This window comes from Hoplias malabaricus, chromosome Y, assembly GCF_029633855.1.
Source record: "Hoplias malabaricus isolate fHopMal1 chromosome Y, fHopMal1.hap1, whole genome shotgun sequence".
Taxonomy (NCBI): Eukaryota; Metazoa; Chordata; class Actinopteri; order Characiformes; family Erythrinidae; genus Hoplias; species Hoplias malabaricus.
This window is the reverse complement of record NC_089820.1, coordinates 4,387,310-4,409,543: the sequence shown is the minus strand read 5'-3', so window position 1 is coordinate 4,409,543 and position 22,234 is coordinate 4,387,310. Positions and strand designations below refer to the sequence as shown.

At 39.6% G+C, this 22,234-nt stretch overlaps 1 protein-coding gene across 5 annotated transcripts in view; it reads left to right on the top strand.

Moving 5' to 3' along the window:
* Positions 1-20,355, top strand: part of LOC136679498 (transient receptor potential cation channel subfamily M member 3-like) — a 242,962-nt gene extending 222,607 nt beyond the window's left edge. For 4 of the 5 annotated variants that reach the window (XM_066658059.1, XM_066658058.1, XM_066658057.1 and 1 more), the window contains 6 exons: positions 1,267-1,518; positions 2,815-2,989; positions 10,906-11,056; positions 16,273-16,466; positions 16,733-16,865; positions 18,364-20,355. In XM_066658059.1, the coding sequence (XP_066514156.1) occupies positions 1,267-1,518; positions 2,815-2,989; positions 10,906-11,056; positions 16,273-16,466; positions 16,733-16,865; positions 18,364-19,873 (2,415 nt within the window). In that variant the 3' untranslated portion in view covers positions 19,874-20,355. Of the gene's footprint in view, positions 1-1,266; positions 1,519-2,814; positions 2,990-9,477; positions 9,586-10,905; positions 11,057-16,272; positions 16,467-16,732; positions 16,866-18,363 lie in introns of all 5 variants that reach the window. The other variant, XM_066658055.1, reaches the window with a different exon arrangement.
* The last annotated feature ends 1,879 nt before the right edge of the window (positions 20,356-22,234 follow it).

Sequence of the window (22,234 nt, the reverse complement as noted above, 5' to 3'; positions counted from 1 at the left end):
ACGAGGGGAAATGAGCTCCGGCACTTGGACCTGACTCTGACTGCGGAATTTTCTTTTTCTGCTGAACTCAGCTAGGAAGACCCACTAAACTAAAGACCCCCATTCACCTGGACTACAAATTATTCTCCCCCTGACTTCCCTATGGATTTCTTGTAAAAAGCACCGACATAAGAGAGTAATATTGGATTAGAGTCAGGCCTATATCTTGTCTTTTGCCATGGTGGTTACTTCAGTATTACCAGTGGCATTTCTGCAGGATTTGCTATGACAGCATTTTTCAAAAGGCTAAATCTCAGCAGTTGGTACTGAATATAGTTGAATTTAAGATGCTGGATGTTGGGGGGGGGGGGGGGGGTTCCTTTCAAGGAATCACAAGAATGAGATTCCAATACTAGGCTAATATTGCCCCCTAGTGGCAAAGAACCAGATGTACAGTTTTAGATCTGTTTTAAAAATGTCAATATCAATATTCAAATTTGTATGAAATTATGATACTGAATATACTCAGTGTGGATATATTAAATTACTATAAGCTGGAACCATTGAGTCCTGTGAATTATATTCAAAAGAGCCACAAAACCAAACAAGCATAGGTTCCAAATGAATAAATAAAAAAAAGATCCAATACATGAACTTTATCATTTGATATAGGGATACACTATAATATAATAATCAAAGCAGTATAGGTATTGTACTTTTTTTCAATACTGAAATGATACAGTAGGAATTGATAATATGAATATTAACTGGAACATCTATTCCAACTATAAAACAACAATTAATGAAAGTTATGAATGTGTTTTTGCTTCAGTACTGTTTATATAATTTTACGACTTGAATCTCTGCTGAATCTCTTAAACGTGTTCTTGTCTATTGTTTTATTATTATTTTTATCTTTTAATCAATGTGGGTTCAAGCCTTGCTCCGGGTGAATGTCTACGAAGAGTTTGGTGTGTTCTCCCAGTGTCAGCATGGGTTTCCTCCCACGATCCTAAAACAAAGGTTGGTAGGTGGACTGGCTACTCAAAAGTGTCCATAGGTGTGAGTGTGTGTTGCTCTGTGAAGGACTGGCACCCTCTCCAGGGTGTGTTCCTGCTTTGCGCCCAGTGATTCCAGGTAGGATTCGGACCCACTGCGACCCCAAACTGGACCTCTGATTGCGTCATTGCATATATATTAAATACTATGCTTATGAGGTTTCTAATCATGGGTCATTTAAAAAAATGTACTGACAGTTTTAATATCTGTTCATCTCTCCTGTGTCAGATCCTGATGTCAGAGCCTGGGAAACTGTTGCAGAAAGTCAAGGTGTGGCTGCAGGAATATTGGAACATCACTGACCTCATGGCAATCCTCATTTTCTCCATCGGCATGGTGCTCCGCCTTCAGGACCCTCCCCTCATGAGCTATGGCCGTGTCATCTACTGCGTCAACATCATCTACTGGTACATCCGCCTGCTGGACATCTTCGGGGTCAACAAGTATCTCGGACCCTACGTCATGATGATAGGCAAGATGGTGAGGGCTTAAACTCAGTCAATCAATCAATCATCTCTTCACAACCATCTAAAAACTGAATTAAAAGGTTATTAATTAGCAAAAGTGGGTAGGCACACTTTTCAGTCTGTATTTTTTAGGGGTTTATTTGCTTGTCTATTAATTTAATGTTTGTTATCTTAGATTTTGTATGTATTTATGTGTATTCATTTTGAAAACCGCAATAAACTAACTCACTAACCTGTACTAGAGAAAACACTTAACAATGTTCTAGGAAGCTTCTAAACCATCAGCAACTACATAGCAGCACCATAGTAAACACCTGGGAAACTGTCGCAACTACCTAAAAAAAACCCTATAAAAATACACTGTAATAACCCAAAATAATATATCAACTGCCGAGCAGCACCCTAGCAACCACGTCCATAACACCAACATACCCTGCAATTCAATTCTGGTTTTAGCTCGCCCCCTTCACCTCACCACTTCCCCTTCTGGAACATCTTAAGGGCCGGTCCATTTGTGGATGAACTGAAGTGAAGTGTGTTAAAGGAGCTCTCAGAGGGGTAAGAGAACAAGTCAACACTGATGTCCACATCAGAAAAAGAACTTGCCCAGGATGTGTTGCGATGTGATGCAGTTTTCATAGCAACAGAGCAAACAATGTTGGACAAAAACAAAGCTGGTTATAAGAATGCTTCAAATGTAAAAAACAAAACAAAAAATGTAACACATTATTACAAAATATATGTATATTACAGTGTGTTTAGGTTATAAAAGTTGAAAAAGATACTCAATGTTCAGCTTTTGTCATCACTCTTTGAAATATCTTTGAGTAGACAGTCATTTGCAATCATAATGCACAAATCAGCAAAGAAATCAGTTCAGTTCATGTTAGTGTTTGTTGCTAAGGGCATGTGTTCTAACTGAAAAACCTGCTCTTTGTTTTCACCTACTCTCCTTGTACTGTGAGTGTCTACTTGTGTGATGTAGGTGCTACAAACTTCAGAGTGAACTGGAATTGAAACACAGCTATAGAAACATATTTACAAGCATCTAAAATGCCAGAGCTAGCATCAAGCAACAACCCAGCAACCACCTGGAATACTAAAGAAACCATTTAACAATATCCTAGGAACCATCTGGGATAATGTAGCAACTTAAGTTATCACCCACTAAGCAATGCCTTAACAACAACCTAGACACCTCCTCACCACCACCTAAAATACCATAACACATACCTAGGGAAGCATTGCATCTAGCTACCCCTAGCAAAACCTGGAAACAATACAACACTCATGTTCCCCTTCTCTGCAGATGATTGACATGATGTATTTTGTAATCATCATGCTGGTGGTGCTGATGAGTTTTGGAGTAGCACGTCAGGCCATCCTGAACCCAAATGAGGACCCGTCTTGGATGCTGGCACGCAACATCTTCTTCATGCCTTACTGGATGATCTACGGAGAGGTTTTCGCTGACCAGATTGACCGTAAGTCTAAGTACTTGTTATTTATCAAAAATAGCACATCGTCCAAAAAGCCTGGTTTGGATGCATGGTACTGAAACTACAGCCTACAGTTTATTTCTGAAATATGTTTGTTTTTTGGACATCTTGATTTCCATAGATATTGTGACATAATTTTAAAGGAACACTAGGTAATATTTGGTATTTTTGCTCCTGTGCTCCCCATACTGATGCAGAGTGCAATTCATTCTTACAGCACTGTCCTGAATTTAAAATTTACATTGTGCTGTTTCTGCAGTAGCAATGACAAAGTGTCTGTTCTCCCTAATAGAGATCAGTGAAGCTTTGCAATGGGTTTGAAGCTTTAATATTAAGGTAAAATACGTCCTAGTATTTTTTAATCTTAGAAATTTTAATATAAATAAAACAGAGGTTTATAAAAATATATATATATAACCAAGTCAAGGGTTTACTACTGGCAGAGCTTTAAATATAACTGCATAATTTGTTCTGTATGAAGATGCACACATTCATTAGAATATATATTAGCATGCTACATTTGTTAGGGCTTTCATTATTGTTTTTTTTTTTTACTAAAATCTCTTTTCTGTTATTATTTTATTGGAATTGTTTACTTGCATTATTTTATTTGTAACAGTTATTTTTTAAAGTCTCAACCTAACAAAAAGAAATGACCAAAAAACATAGATCATTAAAAGTAAAATGGCATTTGTTGGTTGCCAATGGTGCCTGTGTAGACAGCTCACTCAGTATTGACTTGCAGTGACTGCAGCTTTGAAGTATTAGGATCCTCTGTGTGAAGCTAGAGATGATGGCATATGTTCAGATGACCAGAAACTTTAACTTTCCAGTCTAATATAAGCTATTGTGAGATGTCATGAATGTTTTTTCTCTTTATACAGCTGCTCATGGAAATAAGCTTTATTCCCAGTATCATGAGTCAATCCAATGATTTGAAGGGTTTCTGAGACACCAGCACAACAACAAATAAAGATATATTTAAATAGATGGTTCCTCTAGGGTGACAAATTAAGTTACATTCATTTTAGGTTGAATGCATCATATTGGAGAAAGGAAAGCATAAAACTAAAAGAGCAACCTGCTTTGTGTGAAATAATTCTAGGCAGGTTCTGGACCCATCAAGATCTGGATAATACATAATGTGCCATTATTTGTTATTGTACAACTTACAACGAAATGTGCCTTCTTCAGTTAACCTATCTGTGGCAGTGAACACACACCCAGAGTGGGGGGGGGCAGCCATCCCCGGCGCTAGGGGAGCAGTTGTGGGTTCAGTGCCTTGCTCAAGGGCATTTCAGCCATGGACAGGGTCATGACTAAAGTTTGTACACAACTCTAAGAGAATGGTTTACTTAGTTGAGGTCAGAGACAATGTTACACTTGGACAAAACAACATGGTGTGACTCAAAGTGGAGATTTCTCCTTTCCGTTCACTGCATGTCTATGTCAGTTCATTCCACTGGAGCCTTGTCCAGAATGAAAATACAAACCCTTGGCACTTTGAGGTTAAAACATAAGTTTAAATCATTCAGGACTTTTCAAATATTAATGTTCAACACTGAAGATGGACACACGAAGCGGAGATGAAATGAAGGACCTTGAAGTACAAAGGCCAAAAGAACTGGAGAACTTTGCCATCTGAGGGAAGTTGGATGAGAATGAAGTACTTTAACTTATGGGCCTGGTCAAGAAGTGTCACAACCATCCCACTGCTGACCCTGGTGACCCTTATTGTGCATGGAAAATGGACAGTGTGGATTGAACATATTGTAAGAATTCACGCTGCCACTAATTGGTCTTTTAGCTGCACTATATTTATGTATTAAAAAGTTATGGGTTTAGTGGGGCATGATGATTGGTTGATGGGTCATTGGCACACTAAAGGGGTTTTCACGCCTACTTTGTTTGGTCTAGACCTTCAAACTTCTTCGGGTTTTTTTTTTTCCGAACCAGGGTAGAATTTGGTCTGACAAAAAAAGAGATGGTCTTAGTCTGGATGATCTCAAATGGCACCATGGTTCGGATCATGTGCAGGATGAACATTTTTGGATGGTTTGGACTTTTCAAACCAGCTGTTATCAAACAGTAAACAAATAGATTTCCGTGTTATTTTCTTCAACACTTTGTTTTTCTGGATGACCTGCATTACCCTTACACCCTATTCGGACAGGATAAGTTTTACCTGGGTAGGTGGGTTAATGCTGTTTTACTACAGTGCATCTGTCATTTTTATGTTTGTGTATTTACAGGATAAGAAATCAAAACATAAATCAAAGATATGGGCATAACCAAGACATTTACTCACTGCCTTCAAACTTGAAAATATGTACAAACAATTACTTCAACTGTAAACTCATTACAATAACCATACCATGCTGCCTTAAGTGGAAATAGTGCTGCATCTTTGAACAGTAAACATTTTTTTTTACAACTTTACTGAGTATTTTGACATATCTCCATAGGCTGAGATGTACACATGAGGGAAAATAAAACATTACACCTCTCTCCTATGTCACATAGTAATTTTATGCCAATTGTTACTGTAGTAAACAGCAATAAAAGCTAAAATTTCAATAACTTTGATTCCCACTACATTACTTTTGCTTTATCCCAAACCACAAAATAATGGATATAATGCATTATTATGAGAAGGGCACTCAAAGGAAGAGAAGGTAATTCAGCCATTTAAAGTGGAATTGAAAATGTGAATAAGGATCTGGTGAATAAGTAAGTATTGCATGCATATTGAATGTATGTCTTGCTTGAGTTTGAACCGCTAGTAGTGGTGCCATAATATTATCAGGACAGCGGCAACTTAATTAACATTTCTTTCATTTTTCCGGATAACCACTGAATTGAACGCACACCAACGTCTGATACTCAACACTCTACAAACCAATCAATTTCAATTATGGGAAAATGACAGGACATAGATGTATCCTGCAAAGTTTTTTAGGCCACTCTCTTAATAATTGCCATGTGAAAACCAAAACTTACTGGATTAAATGTTACAAATTATGATTCATGGTACAGACCTTGGTGTAGATTTTCAGGTATGATAAGCACTAAATTACACACACTACTTACACAAGAACTTGCCCCAGGTTTTCTCTCCTGTTTAGTCATGGCTAATTCCACAATCCTTCCAAACTGAAAGTGTAAAGACAATCATCTTGTTCTTCCAAAATCACAAGAAGCACCACTGCATCATCTCAAGCTTCTGCTAACACATCCTCAACAGTTTTGGAGAAGAACTGACAATTCTGTTACAACAGTTACCAGAAGCACGGTCCTACATTTTTAGAGACAATTGCATTCACTTGGATTTCCAGCCACTTGGCATCACTAAGGAATGAAGTAACCAACAAGTGGGGTTTATTTATCCTAGGTGTCATATTTTCTTTGACTGGCTGGGTAAGAAAATGGCAATAATTAATAAAGATTTTTAAAAAATGCTGTAGGGACAGTGCAGTCCTTGTGCAAACTCCATAACCCAACCATATCTCACAAACAAATGCCTGAATATACTTGACAACATGCACTTTCCTCTTGAAATGTATATTAAGCTTATGATATCTTAACAAAGCACCTTTCTTTTAAATGAATCTGAGATATTTTTTACCATAAACTACTAGAGCCAAAGGCATTTATGAAGCAATCAATGGTTACAATTTGAATTAACTCTTGAACACCATAAGGTGTCCTAGTCATATATAAAAGTATTTGTGATGTGTACAATTCATAGCATTGTATGCTTGGGTTTTTGTGTGTGTTTGTGTATATACAGTTGTGAGAAAATTCTTGTGAACATTTTGAAACCATATTCAACTTATAAAGTTTTAATGATATATATTGACCTAATTAATTAATCATAGTTGTTAGCCTAGTTGTACACATTATAAATTGGGTAGGAGTTTGGTGAAATGGACAACAAAGAGATTCAGGGAAAATGGACGATAGGAAGAAATCCACTTTAGGAAACAAAGCAATATAACAGTAAATTAATACGCGTGCATTTGATTGTAAATGTACAACATGTGTTGGAATCGTGCTTCCTAATTTGAACCATACAGTGAACACACACACACACACACACACACACACAGTAGTGCACTAATGGCAATAAGTACTCACATACCGGAGCAGCGGGGAACCATCAGCTCCCAGGGGACTGTTAGGTGTTAGGTGCCATTTTAAAAGGCACCAAAGCCATGGATATTGACGGAGGACAGTGCTGTTCATTCACTCCCCCTGCCCTCTATTTTCCTGCCAGTCTTGGAGATTGAACAGGATGACAGTCAAGCTGTCATCAATGTGTTTGTAAGTGGGAGGTAAGAAAACCACTGGACATGAGCTATATTTATGTAGATGTCACAAATGAAGCCACTCATCCCAACAGAAAAACAACCCACTGCTGTTAAAATCAAGATTGACCTGTTTGTAAACCTTTCCATAATGAAGAATCTGCCTAAAACGTGTAATGATTACAGGTTCCACTATAGCTATGCTTCTAGTAGATTTCACATTTGGAGATCTCAAAACTAGAAACATCCAATCCAACACTTTGAAGAAGATAATAATATCTTGATGTGGATGTGATGTCATTCATGAAAACACACAAGCTTGAGTATTGCTTTTACACAACAGCTCTGCAAAGTAAAGGAAACAAAGAATCCCTAACATTGCAATGTGGAGGAGGTCCAGGTCCTGTCCCTCAAAAACGAGTACCCTTTAACATTATGTATAGTGTAACCATAAACCATAAAACTGTCTCATTATAATTTTCAGCTCACATATGTTTTTAACTGGGTTTTAACTTGTTTGCTAAACTATACTTTCTGTATGTTTGTTAGTTTCTTATTCTATTGCAGAGATCAAAATTAAAGACCAACTTAACTTAATGTAGGTGAAAGATATAAAAAGGATTAAAACTATACCATGTCACGATATAAAAACTTAAATGTGAAATATAGAAAATGTGTGACAAATGTTACAGAAACTTTGAGGAGACTTCACAGTTGTTGGTGCTGTAATGGCACCTGGGATTATTTTATCTAGTACTTTATCTGACAAATCTAATATATCTAATTTTTTGCATGTTTTGCAATGTGGCGATAACATGGTCACTGAGACTGTAACAACAAGTTGTTCAGATGCAGGTTGAAGGAATCACCCTTTCAGACACTGCAAAGGCACTGGTCATACTAAAAGTGTGTTTTCTAGAATATAAAGCTTCAAGATATTATCAATGCACCAGAGAATGAAAAGGAGACTCTCTATGGAGAATTAGGGTTTGGCCTTGAATATGGAAATAAAGTGCACTCAGCAGTAAACAAACCTATCATAAAATAGCTAGAGTAACTTCTGCAAAGGGGTGTGTTGTGTGGCTGGAGAACTGGTCCAAAGTTGACTGTAGCAATGAGACCATGTGTAATATATTTGGGTCAGATGAGAAACATATCTCCCAGTCAGCCAGTGATTTGTATTCAGTGCCCCTGGTTATATCGCAAAGCGGACATTTCTTGAATGACCAGCCCAGGGTCCTGATCTGAACCTCATAGAGATTCTTTGGAAATTACTGTGGACAAACAGGTGGCTAATATTTTTTTTAATATTACTGTTAACTAATAATCACAGTTTGTTTTTTTCAGATTTAAAACTATTAAGTTATTATATTGTTATTTAAATTATCTTCAAGTAATGGAATACACTCCATCAACAACCCTTCTATACATGTTAGGCTGTTTATGTTGATGAGTAGTAACTTTGTAATATAAAGTTGTAATTATACACAGGATAAGGTGTAAAATATCCTATGCCTGTCCATTACAGCTTCACACAGGGCCCACTCCACTCTCTTCCTAGCAACAACAACAACAACGTTCTCTGATTTTGATCTCCAATGTAGTTTGTTGAGTTGTTCTGTCATCACAGCTCCCGACCAAAAAGGTTACTAAGGTGCAATTGCAGTTTCAGAATTTGATTATGTCATTTTCTATGTGCCAGAGTAGGAAGTTACTACTGGTTAGATGCACCATAAACTCAGTTGCTGTTGGAGTGGTGGGGTGAGCCTGTTACAGCCAATAACATGGGTAGAACACTTTTTTAGCCAGTCAGGATGTGTAGCTGGGACTGACTCTAGTATAAAAAATATGTACAGAAAATGTGTTTTTTAGTGGATGAATAAGACTTCAACCATTGGATCATGTCTTTGTTGTTACAACAGTTAAAGATCAGGTGTCATATTTGAGGCCATTAATGCAGAAACGTCCATCATTCCAAAGGGTTCACCAACTTAATCTCACACCTGTATAATATTTGTGTGTGTGTGTGTGTGTATGTGTGTGTATGTGTGTGTATGTGTGTGTGTGTGTGTGTGTGTGTGTGTGTCTGTTTGTTTGTTTGTTTGCTGAGAGGTGGATGGCCCAAAGACAAGAGAGCTGAAATAACATTGTCGTTCTTTGTTTCAGATGTGAATAGTAGGAAGCTACAGAACAGGCCGAATGAAAAACTCTGGCTGGTCGAAAATTACATTCGAACTCAAGGAAGTGGGCGTAACAGTGGTCCATCCCATATAGGCAATTTTCCAATACATATATAAATCGGTCAAATTATTCAATAAGAGTTCCCTCACCAGCACCATTCCAGTTCCACCATGCCATTGCCATCCACTCCACCATCTCCCCCCTAGTGGGCAAGGAGAATACGACACTCGTGCACAGCACTGCACAGAAATCGGAGCATGTTTCCATGCCGGGGATTCTCTTTTAGAGAATCTCTTTTACACATTGAAAATCGTCACAAACAAATGATACGCCAGATTTTTGGGTCTGATCTCTGTCATGGAAACCTGATGATGCTGAACCCATCCCCAACCCACCATCCACACTGAATGATAAATGTAGTACTGCATGGTATGCTAGCTTGCAAGCAGCTTACCAGGAGCAGTACTATTTGCATTCATGCTAAAATACTACACATCCACCAAGCCTAGCATCAACGGACTTGGCTGAAAACTGAAACCTAAAAATAGATATGCAGTGTGAATGTATCCCTGTATTCTTAAATAGCCTGAATTTTGGGCTTGTAAAGCTGTGGAGGCTAAACTTATTCAAACCTAAATTGGTATTTCTAAACATAGGGCATTTCTTCATATACAAATACAAAGATGTGTGTAATTTGTGGGCTATAAAAGCCGACAGCAATTCCCCACGCATTCGTCACCTCTCCTCATCAGCAAATGTTTTTTCATGTGGTTCAGTTGTCAGAGTTTTTTGACAGATCTGATTTTTTTTAGCTCAAACCGGTATAAATTACAAATTGAACACAAATTGAAGTTACTTCAGTTCTCTATCTTTGGGCTTCCGAGTGTGATTCGCAAACAGTAAATCAAGAGCAAACACGAACGGTTACCAGTGTGACTGTCCTTTTCTTGAAAGCCACCTCAACTGAACCATCCGTAATGGAAAAAACGTACAATGTATTTTCAATACATTCTGCACAATATCCAGCCATCTTTTTTTACAAAACTGCTACACTCTGAAGTGTCAATATATTTTAAACATCCAAGGACATGTTTAAATATATTGGAGAGTGTTAATTTTGCATAACCGAATATATTTTGAAATATATTTTCGATCCACATCTCTATCACCATATGGGTTCTCACTCCTTATCGCTCATCTGAAAGCCTTGTTGGCTGTGTGCCAGTGAAAACAAGGGCGATAAGAGATTGATGGTGTTTCACATCATTTCGGCTGTGGTTTCTGTTGGTGTCGATTCTTTTGGGTTTCTTTTTGTTTGGTTTTTATGTTTGGCACATCTCGAGTTTTTTTGTCTTTCTATCTCATCCATGTCCAGCGACCATGTTAGTGCTAACTAATGTTCTCTCTCTTTAGCACCATGTGGACAGAACATCACAACTGAAGATGGCGCCATTGTGCCACTACCACCATGCAAAACTGGCGCTTGGATCGTCCCAGCAATCATGGCTTGCTACCTGCTCGTAGCCAATATTCTTCTGGTCAATCTCCTCATAGCTGTCTTCAAGTAAGACCCATCATGTGTCTTGGTTATGGTTATTTTTCATGTACTATGTTGACTAATTACAAAACCACTAAAAATGTACTAATGGTGCTTTTCCACTGCATGGTATCTACCCTACCCGACTAAATACACTATAACGCAAAACACAGACTAACAGGAACCATGGGCTTTGGAAACCACAGCAAGCATTGCTAAGTTAAAAGAGCTTAAATCACATATCAGTAAAGTTTTTTTCTCTCACTGGATTCTTTCATCCACCATCAATCCAAGAAAATTTGTACCTCTTCAAAAGATTATGGAGTAATTTTACAAGGTGTCATTGTGTGTCAGATAAAAACATGATTTCTGCTGTAGTTTGTGCTGGATGTCTGTATTTTTCGCTTTGCAAGGTTTACACGCCACAGTTTAGTCCCTATTCGGATTGCTACGAATGCCCACGAGGCTCCATAGCGTTACGGCTCATGGACTTGTACAATAAACTAAAGCCGTATGCATCGCAGTCAGGAGCTGCACTGACGGGGTTTAGTTGAAAAGTCGTGTGGATGCATTTTTTATCATCATAATTCTGTTCACTTCACTGACTGCTTCTTTCACAACTCACTCAATGGCGCACAGACTGTCAGTCTGTCTGTCTACATATAGTAATAAATAATAACCCAAACAGTGTTTCTCTAAATATTCTGGCTTTATTCTCTGAATCAGAATTATTCAGAGATTATTCTCAGAATTTTTAACTCTGAATCTTTTTTTTTTTCAATGCTGTGGCCCTAAAAGAGTCGTACATAGAACCACAAGTGAGCAAGTCCTAAAAAGATATAACTGGTTCCAGTTACCAGCTACAAAATCTGCCATTAGGCATGCAAAAAGTAGAGTACTTTAGGTAAAATGCAATGGCTAAGCACCATAATTCTGTCTACTAGCCTAGTCACTGTTGTAAAAAGTGTTTGCCCCCTTCATGGTTTTTCCCCCCATGTTTGTCACTCTTAAATGTTTCAGATCATCAAACAAATGTATATATTAGTCAAAGTTCAATTTCTAGCCACACACAGGTGTGGTTACTGCCACACTTGTTCTCAATCAAGAAATCACTTAAACAGGACCTGCATGAAGCTAGACATCATGCCAAGATCCAAAGAAATTCAGGAACAAATATGAAAGAAAGTAAATGACACTTTTACTCTGAAAAAATGTTCTAAAGCTATTTCTAAAGTTTTGGGACTCCAGCAAAACACATTGCCATTATCCACAAACAGCGAAAACATGGATCAGTGGTGAATCTTCCCAGGAGTGGCCGGCCGAGCAAAATTACCCCAAGAGTGCAATTTTGCCAGAAAACATCTTGATGATTCCCAAGACTTTTGGGAAAATACTCTGTGGACAGAAGTTGAACTTTTTGGAAGGTGTGTGTCTCATTAAACCTGGTGTAAAAGTAACACCTCATTTCAGAAAAAGAACATCATACCTACAGTAAAACATGGTGGTTGTAGTGTGGTGGTCTGGGGCTGTTTTTCCACTTCAGGACCTGGAAGATCTGTGATAAATGGAACCATGAATTCCGCTGTCTACCAAAAATTCTAAAGGAAAATGTCCGGCCATGTTTGTGACCTCAAGCTGAAAGAAACTTAGGTTCTGCAGCAGGACAATGATCCAAAACACACCAGTATGTCCACCTTATGGACTGAAGAAAATGGCTGAAGAAAAACAAAGTGAATATTTGGAGCCTAGTCAAAGTCCAGACCTGAATCCTATTGAGATGCTGTGGCATTACCTCAAAAAGGCAGTCCATGCTCAAACCATCCAATGTGGCTGAATTACAACAATTCTGCAAAGATTAGCAGGTCAAAATTCCTCCACAGCGCTGTGAAAGACTCATTGCAAGTTACTGCAAATGCTTGTTTACAATTGTTGCTGCTAAGCGTGGCCCAACCAGTTATTAGGTTTGGGGGGCAAACACTTTTTCACACAGGGATATGTAGTTTTGGATTTTTTTTCCCCTTAATAATAAAAACCTTCATTTATATACTGCATTTTGTTGTCTTTGACTACTATTTAAATTTGTTTGATGATCTGAAACAGTAAAGAGTGACAAATATGCAAAAAAATAAGAAATCATGAAGGGGCAAACACTTTTTTATGGAGAGAGATTAGTCTCAAAATATTTTACAAATGTGTAAATGTTAATCCACAAATTAAACACAAGTCACAAATATGTTTCACTATTCACAAAATAATACATCCCAATTTGTGTCTCACAGTCTGCAATTTGTAAAAATACAGTTACATTCATAAATATATGTTTTAGGTTTTCATAGATATAATCACAATTTCGGGGCGGCACGGTGGTGCAGCAGGTAGTGTCGCAGTCACACAGCTCCAGAGACCTGGAGGTTGTGGGTTCGATTCCCGCTCCGGGTGACTGTCTGTGAGGAGTTGGTGTGTTCTCCCCGTGTCCGCGTGGGTTTCCTCCGGGTGCTCCGGTTTCCTCCCACAGTCCAAAAACACACATTGGTAGGTGGACTGGCAACTCAAAAGTGTCCGTGAATGTCTGTGTTGCCCTGTGAAGGACTGGCATCAGTCGGTCTGAAACAAATCACCCGCCTTACCAGTCCAATCTCACAATTATGAAACTTTTAGTGTCCAAATATGGGATGTTTTTAACGTAATTTATTTGACAACTTGTCTGCAGCAAAATTAGGGAAGTTCCGCTGGACTTTAGCGTCGTTAAATTTAGGGCACCTTCAAAAGTGTTCCACGGTGATCATCCACTCCTAACTATCTGTGATATTAAGCTGAATTCAGTGGTTTGGGTGGCATTTTGTTAGAAATTCCACATTAAATGTTGCGCAAATGCGTCTCCATTTAAGTTGGCCCCCACGTCCTAAAACAACAGTGCCTCCTAGCGGTGGCTTGTTCACCTGCTCTCCATATTTGTGGATCAGGCTGCATTTGTATATGGATCGGGTGAAATGCGAAAAGAAAATCTCAAAATCCAAAAACCCGCGAGAGGAAATGAACAAATGCACATCACGGAAAACACATGAGTGACTTGATCCACAAACGCAGATTCTACAATTTACAAATACATTTTAAATTCGAGACTTCGACTTTACAAATATTTGCAATGTAAATTTAAACAAATGTATTTATTTTCGCATAAAATTGTGATTGTGCCTTTGGATTGGCAAACCAGGGAGGTGGTTCCTATTTTCAAAAAAGGGGACCAGAGAAAGTGTGCCAGTTATCGTGGCATTACACTTCTCAGCCTCCCGGGGAAAGTCTATGCCAAGGTGCTGGAAAGGAGAATCCGTCCGATAGTCGAATCTAGGATTTTTGAGGAACAATGCGGATTTCTTCCAGGCCGTGGAACTATGGACCAACTCTTTACTTTTTCACAGATGATTGAGGGGGCGTGGGAATTTGCTATTCCACTCTACACATGCTTTGTGGATTTGGAGAAGGCATATGACTGTGTTCCCCGAGAGATTCTGTGGAAGGTGCTCCGGGAGTATGGGGTGCCAGGGTCGCTCCAGCGAGCTGTACGGTCCTTGTACTCTCAGAGTTTGAGTTGTGTTCGCATCCTTGGTAGTAAGTCAAGCTTGTTCAGTATGGGCATTGGACTCCATCAGGGCTGTGCCTTATCTCCACTCCTGTTCCTGATATTCATGGACAAGGTGGCGCGGCGTAGCCTGGGGCAGGAGGGCTTCCGTTGAGGAGCTCAGGAGGTGGCATCTCTGCTTTTGTTGTTCTTCTGGCTTCTTCGCACGGAGACCTCCAGCATTCACTTGAGCAGTTTGCAGCCGAGTGTGAAGCGGTCGGTATGCGGATCAGCACCTCCAAGTCTGAGGCCATGGGTGAGGCCAGGGGTGAGAACCTGCCCCAAGTGAAGGAGTTCAAGTATCTCGGGTTCTTGTTCACAAGTGATGGGAAGAGGGATAGTGAGATTGACCTTAGGATAGGTGCAGCGTCTGCAGTAATGCGGTCACTGTACCGCACCGTTGTGGTGAAGAGAGAGCTGAGCCATAAAGCAAAGCTCTCAATTTACCGGTCAATCTCAACCCCACTCTCACCTATGGTCATGAGCTCTGGGTAATGACCGAAAGAACAAGATCGCGGATACAAGCGGCCGAAATGAGCTTTCTCCGATGGGTTGCTGGGCGTACTCTCCGTGATCGGGTGAGGAGCTCAGTGACTAGAGAGGAGCTCGGAGTAGAGTTGCTGCTCCTTCGCGTTGAGAGAAGTCAGTTGAGGTGGTTTGGACATCTGATAAGGATGCCTCCTGGACGCCTCCCACTGGAGGTATACCAGGCACGTCCAACTGGAAGGAGGCCCCGGGGTAGACCCAGGACACGCTGGAGGGATTATATCTCCTGGCTGGGCCTGGGAACGCCTTGGGATCTCCAGGAGGAATTGGTGGATGTTGCGAGGGACAGAGACGTCTGGGCTTCTTTGCTCGCCCTGTTGCCACCGCGACCCTGAAATGGAAAAGCGGAAAAGAAGATGATGATGATGATAAAATTGTGATTATATCTATGAAAACCAAAAATGTATATTTATGAATGTGACTGTATTTGTACCAATTGCAGACTGTGAGACACAGATTGGGATGTATTCATTTGTGAACAATGAAACATATTTATGACTTTATTGTGTTTAATTTGTGGATTAACATTTATGCATTTGTAAAGTATTTTGAGACTAATCTCTCTCCATACTTTTTCACACCACTGTATATTTATAAATACAAGTAAACATTTGAGTACCTTTTACCTTGACTGTCAAGGAAAGCTGTGAAGTAAACAATGAAATTTTATCAGCACAAAATGGACACTTTTTCTTTTAGCCTGAGAAATAAGTCAGGTATATCACAAAAAAAAAAAAAGCCTTTAGATTATCTTCATCATCTGACTAACAATTGTCAAGCAATTTTTTCTTTCCATTGTAATGATGATTTGAAGGCAATTGCCACAGCTGTATGGCTGCAATTTTATACTGTTTTCTAAATGTTGCATTAACTATCTGCTTCCCCTCAAATTGGGAGTTTTCCAAAATTATCTCCACCTTCATGATATATAATCAAAAAATGTTTTACTCATATTATGCCTATAAATTACTCCCTAGAGACAAATCTGGCACCACGGTGGGAGGCAAGTACAAGTAAAACAGGTACATAGTGTCACTCTTGAATTGATCTAAGTGACACTGTAACCTCTGTTTGACAGCAACACATTTTTCGAGGTGAAGTCCATCTCCAACCAGGTCTGGAAGTTTCAGCGGTACCAACTGATCATGACCTTCCATGAGCGCCCTGTTCTTCCTCCTCCCCTCATCATCTTCAGTCATATGACCATGGTCCTGAAGCACCTGTGCTGTCGCTGGAGGAAGCACGACGATGATGAACGGGACTTTGGACTGAGTGAGTGTCCAGTGACATAACATCTTTATTCCAATCTACACCATCAACTAAATCAATTTGTTGGCTAATTATCAATATTTGTAAGAGTTTAGTCAAGAGTTATTCAAGGACACAGAGCACAGGAAAAACTAAACCATACAGTCTGCGGTTGCTCTGTCAATCCAGAATTTGCACAAAAACAAGATAAGATAGTGGGTAACTCAAAAGAAATGGATAAATATAAGATCAGGAAATTAAATCATTTTCATCATGTTGTCATCCAACAGAGCTCTTCATTACTGAAGATGAACTGAAAAAACTCCATGATTTTGAGGAGCAATGTATTGAAGAATACTTTCGAGAGAAAGATGATCGGTTTAATTCTTCCAATGATGAAAGGATCCGAGTGACATCTGAAAGGTATACAGATCTACAAAACTTACATAATGCATATTAGTATAACAATATTTAATTATTATTTTACCTATTAATAACAGATGAAGCAGGTAGGGTTGAGGCAGGGGTGAGGTCTCCCTGGCCACCAGGGGGAGACCACGATTCGCGAGTGCTATATCAACCCCGGGATCCAGTCACTCCGTCTTTGCTAAACTCTGAGCTAAGCTCTCTGTCTGTAATTTGGTATCTGAGGACTGAGAGCCTGTTGGCTACATCTTCTTTCTTTCTCTATGAGGGGTGCATGTGGATACACAGCCCTTCTCTCTCTCTCTCTCTCTCTCTCTCTCTCTCTCTCTCTTTCTCTGTTCTTTGTCTCAAGACCCTTTATTCCTCAACAGATAAAAAAGGGGAAAGTTCTATTTATAAGAAACGTTCATCAAGCACTTAGTCACCTAGTTTTATTTTGGGAAGTTGAGTTTAGCTCTCCCCAGTTTATCGGTGTTGCCATCCTTCCCGTGGCGTTTTTGTCTTCCTTTTCCCACCATTTCACATGCTTAGTGTGGTGTCTTACTGTCTTGTTTTTTGTTTTATTTTTAACCCGTTTATTTTCTCTCAGTAGTGGTGCATTGTCTCACGTGTTGACGTCCTGGGTTTGAATCTCACTGTTTATCTGGATTTTTTGTAAATGTAACCTGTTCTGAGACCAAACTGTCTTGCACAAGGGCCAACCGCCATTACTGGGGGATAACTCACCAGTTAATTTTCTTTTATGCTACTGACCTGGGTTCGAGTCCCGCTCAGAGCAGGCCCCCATTTCAGAAGTGAAAAGATACAGAGCCTGAACATTTAACAGAGTTTTACCATGCAAAAACTGATACTTACCAGCTTATTAAAACCATGGTGCACATTTTTGTTTACAAGTACATTTATAGCATATTGCACAGCTGTAATACAAAATTCAAACATTCTCCCTCCTGTCGATTATCATTTTATGGTAACTGCTGCATGGCATTAAAAAATGACAATTGTCATTTTATTTAAAAATTTACTTACAATATTCTACTTAATATTAAGTTCACAATCACTCACTCATTTTTAAATCCTCTTAACCAAAATTCACACACACTTTTGGATACAACATTATCACCAAAGAACAGAACAAATTGACATGCTTTTGCAGTGCTTTTTCCTTGAACTTTCCTTGGAACTCAATGTATGTAGTGACAAGTTCTTCTCATCTGACATTATTAAACTGCTAAATTTTTAGGTTATTTTTGTTGAATAATATGAAAATGGTAATTTTCAATATAACACAACAGTAAACATAAAATTACAAAGTCAGAGAATATTTGAACGTAGAATTACCATTAAATGTTACAATATAGATTTTCAAGCTTATCTGTATACCTATTATTTAAGGAAACAGCCAGTCTAAAGTTACACTCCTCTTTACAGTTTTAAATATTTTTTTCTGCAGTTTCAGGCTTTTATAAATTTCCATTTAATTTATTTTCATTGTCAGGGTGGAGAACATGGCCATGCGTCTAGAGGAGGTAAACGAGCGGGAGCACTTCATGAAGGCCTCCCTGCAAACTGTGGACATCAGGCTGGCCCAGATGGAGGAGCTGATTGGCCGAATGGCAGCTACACTTGAGAGGGTCACAGGCATGGACCGGGGCGAGACGAACAAGGTCCGCTCCAGGACATCTTCAGACTGCACTGACACCAACTATATCCTCCGGCAGAGCAGCTTCAACAGCCAGGAAGGAAATGCCTATCGGCTCCAAGAGTCTCTGGAGCAAGGTGGGGAGGAGTCTATTTCACCAACCTCACCCACAGCACTGGCTCCAAGAGCAAGGAGCCACTCATTCTATGTGGGACACTCATTCAGGGACAGGTGCGGGCCGGACCGTGCAGAGGGCTTCTTCAAGGAGCGCTCTTTGAGCCTGCACCGAGCTAATAGCTCACAGTCCGTAGCATCAGGAGCCGCCCCAAAAGATTGCAAACCTGCTCCTTTGAATACGCTATCAGTGCAACAACAGCACCGGCCTTCATCCTGCATAGACATCTATGTGTCAGCATCAGAGGAGGCACAGCCCACAGAAAGCTTCCTGGAGCCAATTAGGAGGGTTCCTCCACTCGCACGGGATTCCTCGCTTCATTCCGAGATCATGGAGGTGGTGATGTCTGGGGGGCGGGACTACAGCATGAGGGCAGGGGCAAGTGAAAGACAGACGGATGGCACAGTCTTGTTTGAGGACAGTGCCGCCGCTGACTTGTCTTTGTGCTCTGCACATCTGCTGCCAGACACCTTGCCCCCATGGGACATTGATCCATCCCCTCCACCCTCTGCAGGCATCCTGGAACGTTCCAAGAGCAGCCGCTTCTTGTCTGCCGCAGGGCCCCTGTTTCTAGATGAGCCACTGTTGGTGAAGTCCCACAGCATGATGTTTACACCACGCAGTTACTATGGAGGAATCGGGGTGCAGGTAAAGGCTGCCGAGTACACCAGCATCACAGACTGCATTGACACTCGCTGTGTCTCTACTCCATACCCAGCACCGGAGAGATCAGATTCTCCTGGGGGATCTTTCACCTTCGAGAAGCCCCAGGACCTAGGTGCCTCGCACCCAGAGCGAGATGCTGAGCTGAGCCATGCCGAGTCCGACCCTGAGGAGCCTGCTGAGGGTTCGGCCGATACTAGCAAACCATGCCCCAGCACAGGGGGAGGGAGCAGTGTGGGAGTGGATTTGGGCCTGGGCTTGGCTCTTGGCCCCTTTTGCTCTCCAATCTCCAGACTGGAGCGAGCCAACAGCTGCTCTTCTTCGGAGGACTCCCATTCAAATGTCTACGCCCGGAAGAGTTTCTCCATCAGCGAGCGTATGGACAAGGGTAGAGGAGCAGCCAGGAACCCATTCCAGAGGAGCAAATCTGGGGCCAGGCCTGAGGGCAAGACGGACACACTGTCCTTGAGGAAGCTGGCTAAGCCATCTGCATTTCAGAGCTTTGATGGCAGGCACAACTACACGTGATGATGGCAGAGGCTAAAGGATAGGGGCTACCGACGTCGTAGATCTTCTGTAGTATGTGTAGGATGGTGGAAGCGGCTCTAATTTGTTTGATGTCCAAGGGCCCCATCCATCAAACAGTTAGCACTGTTTTTGGGTGAATATTGTGCTCTACATTGTAATGGTCATGGTTAGCAAATTAGCGCACTATGACACAGTAGTACAAATTGGGATCTCCTTCAAATAGATCATTGCCGTTTGGCTTAACAACTAGTTCCCAGCTACTTTGAACTGTAATGTTCATTCTTTCTGGTCCAGGTTGAAATAGAATAGGGAAGTATGTATTCATAATGACATGTGTTGAGAGGACTTGCAAAGCATTACCTGTGGAGAAAGAGGGTATTCCCATGACTTTCTAGGTTAGCAAGCCATGTTTCAAACAGGATGAACTCCTCTCTCTCTTTCTCTCTCTCTCTACTTTAATCAATTTTAATCCACCATGGGTATGTCACACTCGTTTGATTTTATTTTATTTTATTTTTATTATTATTTTTTTTACTAGCCATGTTTCAGTCACACTGACATATGTAGGAGTCATGATTTTTTAATCCAAATCAAGCAAAATCATAAAGGGAAATGTTTTTAAGAGTGAGACAGATGTGAGATGTTTGTTGTATATATAAAAAGTATCACATCTTGGATTTGTTTGCTCTCGATCATTTAAGGCACACACATACACTCACCTGCAAATGCTCATATATTTTCTCAGATGTTGAATGTAGATTAAAGCAAAGATTTTATCTTGAGTATATACAATACACTTAACCCTTGAAACACTTGCTTTTAGGCCCTTATAGGGTGAAACCAGTGCTATTCCAGCCTTTGTTTATAAGACTTGATATTCCATTTCTTCAGTGTTTCTCTTGGGCACATGTCTGAACCAGTCCATGGTCATGATCCTGAATCTGACTTGGCCTTCTGTTTGATTCTGCAGTCTTATTTAGGCCATTGCTAATCATGTTGTGATCTTACTTACTTTGTCATTTATGGAAGTGACCACTTGACGACAGCATGTTCTCAGCCAAAAAAAAAACAAAAGAGAATCAATTGATCACATTTCAGCAGCTTGTTTTGCTACAAAAAAAAAGACTGATTATTTTTCTTCTCTTTTGTGTTTTTTCTTCACAGACAAGTTTATTTATGTAGACTTGCTATGCAAGAAGCCAGGACAGGAGTGGACAGGGGTGGTTTTTATGCACTTTAGAACAGGATTTGATTTCAGGTATGCACATTTCTAATCGAAACTTGCTAGCACACCATTTCAAGATGGCTGAGAGTTTGGAGTTGAGGTCGGTTCAGAACTTAATGAGCTGGCTGTTTGTGGTTTTCATTAAATGTAAGTAGACTAAAACAGCATCATTCATATATTTAAATCCCCCTGCACTTTTTTTTCATGTTTAATCATATATATATATATATATATATATATATATATATATATATATACATTGTTATAACATGTAAACAAAGCCGTTTTGCTATTTTTTTTAAGAATTTTTTTTTAGATGTTTCTACAATTATTTTGGTTCATTTAGACAGATATGAAAAAAATAAGGCACTGAATACGCTTTCTTTTAAAGAGGATCATCATTTTCATATTCATGATGCTCTTCCTTTCAAGGGTGGATTTGGTGATACCCTGAAAATTGTAATAGGCTAGTAGCACTCTAACTAAAAATGCTGAAGCAATACGAACACGAAAGGATTGTGAATTTGGATAGTCGGAAGTAAAGACTTTATGGTGGTTCTTAGGGACTTGTTTTTGTTGTCATGTTCCGCCTCCACCTTCATTACTTCTTTTGCCTTATTCATGTGCAATAGTGCAAAGAGATTTTAATATTGAATTATAAACATAAAGCCTCTATATTTGCAGGGATTAAGAAGTCATCCTGGGAGATCTGAAAAAAGCAGTTGGGAAATATATTAATATATTTAGATCACTGTGGTTTTTATTTGGTTTTAATAAAGTTATATGACTTATTAACTTTTGTTTCAGACGAAGCTACGCCCTCTTCATAAAACAAACAAAGCTGAGGCAAAAGCAAAAAAAAGCTTTAAAGTATGGATATATGTGTGTAGAAACCTCAATTCCAGAAAAGATAGGACACTGTGTGAAATGCTAAAAAACAAAAAAATCAATAAATTCTGTTTAATTACAAAAAAAAGCAACTTTGTTATTTTACTTTATGAACCATATTTTTCTAAATTTGATTTCTGCAACACATTGCAATAAATTTAACAGAAGAATGCTTACCACCATTTTCCATCACTATTTCATTAATATTAAATAATCATTTGGGGAAGAGGATTATGATCCATTGCTGA